We start from the raw sequence: 4,208 nt of genomic DNA, 5'->3' as shown, positions 1-4,208 counted from the left end.
AAGGTTGGTTATACAGAGGATAGGGTAGTGGACCCCGGAGTAACTCTATAGTCCGATATCCTAGGGCAACGGGCCCCGATATGACTTATTAGTCATTTATTTAGGGCAGCAGCCCCGGGGTGACTCTATGGTCACGTACCCAGGGCGACGGGCCCCGGTGTGACATTGTAGTCACTTATCTTCATATAATGCATGCATGAGTAGGGTTATTACTACTAGGCATGCTTATTATGATTCTGTAATATGTTATTAACTGCTTATGAGCATGTTTAAGTTTTCTTGCTGAGCCTCAGCTCACGGGTGCTTTGTGGTGCAGGTAAGGGAAAAGGGAAGTTGGACCAGCCATGAGTTGGAGAGCTTCGGTGGCAACGTCTACATATGCGGCTTCTCGACCACCACGGTCGGGGTTTCTCAGAGGAACTAGGGTCAAATCCTATTTTGCTGCTTAGGTCGGCTGGTTGTAATTTTTGAATTGTAATTAGCCTTTTAAACATTATTTTGGGATCCCATGTATGAACGTAAACATTTTAATGAAATGATTATTCCTTTTGACCAAAAATTTTAACCCTAAATCGTTAATCACATCTAGTTACATGTTTATGACCAAGAGACTCGTTTAGAGAGTTTAACACTATTTAAAACACACAGTGTAACAGTCTTGACTATCTAGGGCATTACAGTATAAAAGAAAAAAATCTCGTATAACCGCAAAAGTGAAAAAGACTTTGATCTACCGTATAAATGAATTTTTTTCCTTTTATTTGTTTATTTTTTAAAAAAGCTCATAATTTTTTAACAAACCAAATTTTTCCAGAGTTTTCATAAATAAAATCCCATAATATTTCATTTTTATACAATATTCAAATTTTAATTTTTAATTTGAAATTTGAAATTTCATTTTATGTTATACAAAATGTTTTCTACAAATACAAAATTTATGTTTAATGTATGAACTTGATGAGTTACATAAAAAAATAATTGAGGAATCAATTCATATAAATATATATATATATATTTAGGGAGCATTTGAGGTACATCAAGCAAAAGTGATATATCGGTACATCACATTCCCTACACGGACACGTAGAGGCTTTTTTACTCTAATTTTCTTTTTCATAACAGTGTTTATTGTAGTTATAGTGAACATCTTATAAGTTTTCAATAAATTCCAAATAATTTACAATGCTGAAAACAAAATTAAAAACAATTAATTTTATACGCGTATAAAAAAAGGAAGTATGTGTACAACAAACTGCTTGTACTCTATTTTCGGTACTGTAAATTATTTAGAATTTTTTAAAACTTCCAAGATATTTGCTATAACTACAATAAACACGATCATACAAAAAAAAATTGGGATCAAGATGCCCCACATGATGTGATTGAATTGAAACTAAAAACTTATGGAATAATTTTCCATGGGAAAGAAAAATCAGGGACAAATTTGCCAAACAACATAAATGTTGAGGACCTTCTATACATATAAGCCTAATTTAAAATTAATTCCTTTTGAAAAGCTTTGGGTAACAAGAATAACAGTGGACCAACAATGTTGATTGACTGAAGATTGTTGAAGCCAAAAGGTGTGACTGAGTTTTACTAAAATTTATTGATTAATACTTGAACTCACTTTTAAGTCATCACATTTAACTTTACTTCGAATAAAGCAGTACTCTTTGTCTGTCTCTGCCAGTTTTACCGAAAATTCTTTTCAGATTATTCATATTATTACTTACTCATATTCATATACCATATCTCAACTTCTTCTCAATTGTTAATTTTCATTATTTTATAAATTTTCTATTATCATACTTGTGAAGTTATCCCAGATTCCCCATACTCTTCACTTGTTCAAGTTTTAGCTATAGAAACTGTCTTTATAATGGTCACATTAATATTATTTATTTTATTACATTACTGAAAGCTTATATTGCTTCACCAATTTTCTCTTTTGAGTCAACAAACTCAGTTCAAGATCATCAACTCCACTCTATTAAAAATGGTAAATTTTCTCTTAAACTCATTCTTTATGATTAATGCTCACTTCTTCAACTTCTTCTCCTCATTTTTTTTTTCTGGATTTTCTTTGGCTCTTAAACTATCATCACTAGTTCTACATGCTTTAGAATTTAGAAATTTAAAAGAAAAAAAAAAGATTTTTTTTTAATTATGCAAGGTTATGTACTGTCTTGTCCTATTAATTATTTCATGTATAGTTATAATCATTGGGAGTCATATTGTCAAGCTAAATTTTTTAAACATATATTTAGTACATAAATTAAGAAATGGGAATTTATAATATTTTTCTTGTGATTATCTATTTATTTTGAATTGATAGATAGAAGAGCATGTAGTTGAAATCAAAACAGCAAAAGATGATACACTAGTATCATCCATCAAGCAAAGGATGGAAGATATTTCTTCATTAAAAGTAATCTTCAGAGTCAACAACCAAAACGACAAGTCGTATGAGCCGAATAAGATTTCCATTGGCCCATTCCACAATGGAAATCAAAAGTTGAAACAATTGGAAGATCACAAGTGGAGATACTTGGCTGCTCTTCTCAATCGAAAGCCAAACTTGGAAGAAAGCTTAGACAGTTGTGTTAAGGCATTAAGAGAATCTGAACATAGAGCTAGAAATTGCTATGGTGCACCTATAAACCTTAGTAGCAATGACTTCATTCAAACCATGCTCCTTGATTCTTGCTTCCTCATAGAGCTTTTCCTTAAGTTTTCCATAAAGGGTCTTAGACGTCGAAACGATGTCATATTCACAACTCGTGGTTTCCTCTTTGATGTGAGGCGTGACATGGTTTTGTTAGAGAACCAAATCCCATTGTTTGTTATTCAACAAATATTCCACCTCGTACCAATCCCCCCACAATGTACTATGTCATTTAATGAGTTAGCTTCGAGATTTTTCAAGAATATGATCCCGGGAGACTTTGAGTTTCTTAAGGATAAGTTTAACCAAGAAGGGTATCATTTACTTGATCTCCTACGACGTTGTATCATCCCAACATATTCAAAAATGACACCAAAAGATGATCACAATGATGATCAACATTCTAACCCTGACTCTCATTTGGACTATGCTAGAAAGCTTAAAAGAGCTGGTGTTAGATTCAAGAAAGGGAAATATAATAGCTTGTTGCTTGATGTTAAGTTTGAACATGGTGCCATTCTAATCCCACATCTAAAAATCCATGAGTGCATTGAAGAGCTATTCAAGAACCTCATTGCTCTTGAGTCTCACCTTGATGATGACACGCAACAAACGACGTCGTATGCCTTCCTCATGCGATGCCTTATTCATTCTGAGAAAGATGTGACATTTCTGAGGAAAAGAGGTATTTTGAGTTACTATGAGAATAAGGAGAAAGAGATTGTTGGCATGTTTCAAAAGCTTGGGAATGAAGTCACTGCCAAAGATTTCTATTACTTGAGGCTTATTGAACAAGTGAATAAGTACAAAACGACAAGTATGAATGCAAAGTGGGAGAAAGTAAAGCGAGGCTACGCCAAAACTCCATTGTCGTTTTCGGTTTGTGCTTTGGCCATTATACTCCTTGTTCTCACCTTTGTGGGTGTCTTCTTTTCTGTGCTTTCCTTCTTTCTTCATCGTTCTTAATTTTATTTTTTTCAATTTTTTTTTTTCGTTTTTTGAGATTTCAATTTGATACAACTTATGATCAATAATAATGGGAATATTTTGATGTAATTTTTTTCAAAGTTTTTTGGTGGGTCATGACTTTTATTCACACCACAGGGACATTTAACTAGATAACCTTATTAATTTATTAGTTGTGCTATATAATAAAGTAATATCCCAAGTGGTAAAACTATACCTTCTTCACTATGTCAGACTACGAAGTCATCTTTTTTTTATATACCCATTTGACACATAGCTAGATTGCTTAATCTTTAGACAATTTTAAAAGTGGAATAAAACAAACTATAAATTGGGATTCACTAAATAAACATTAGTATTATGTTTAACTAGATATCCTTGTTAATTTATAAATTAAGTGATATTTAATAAAGAAATATCCCAAGTGGTAAAAATATACCCTCTTCACTATGTCAGATTCTAAGTCATCTTTTTTTTATTATTCCCATTTGATACAATACATTGTTTCATAATTTTGAAAGGGAAATAAAACAAATTATAGACAAGGCTTCATCAATTAAATAAGTTTTAGTAT

At 32.0% G+C, this 4,208-nt stretch overlaps 1 protein-coding gene across 1 annotated transcript; it reads left to right on the top strand.

The window, feature by feature from the left end:
• Nucleotides 1-2,359: 2,359 nt before the first annotated feature.
• On the top strand, nt 2,360-3,979 carry LOC133816734 (UPF0481 protein At3g47200-like). Its single transcript, XM_062249069.1, has one exon. The coding sequence runs from the start codon at nt 2,408-2,410 to the stop codon at nt 3,632-3,634; it is 1,227 nt and encodes a 408-aa protein (XP_062105053.1). The 5' UTR covers nt 2,360-2,407; the 3' UTR covers nt 3,635-3,979.
• Nucleotides 3,980-4,208: the final 229 nt, after the last annotated feature.

Source organism: Humulus lupulus, chromosome 2 (assembly GCF_963169125.1).
Source record: "Humulus lupulus chromosome 2, drHumLupu1.1, whole genome shotgun sequence".
NCBI classification, from domain to species: domain Eukaryota; kingdom Viridiplantae; phylum Streptophyta; class Magnoliopsida; order Rosales; family Cannabaceae; genus Humulus; species Humulus lupulus.
Note: the sequence above shows the minus strand (reverse complement) of the source record. Positions and strands in the feature narration are given on the sequence as shown.

What these genes read in the sequence shown, in the direction of transcription:
- LOC133816734 (XM_062249069.1), top strand. Translation starts at nt 2,408, where the DNA reads ATGGAAGATATTTCTTCATTAAAAGTAATCTTCAGAGTCAACAACCAA.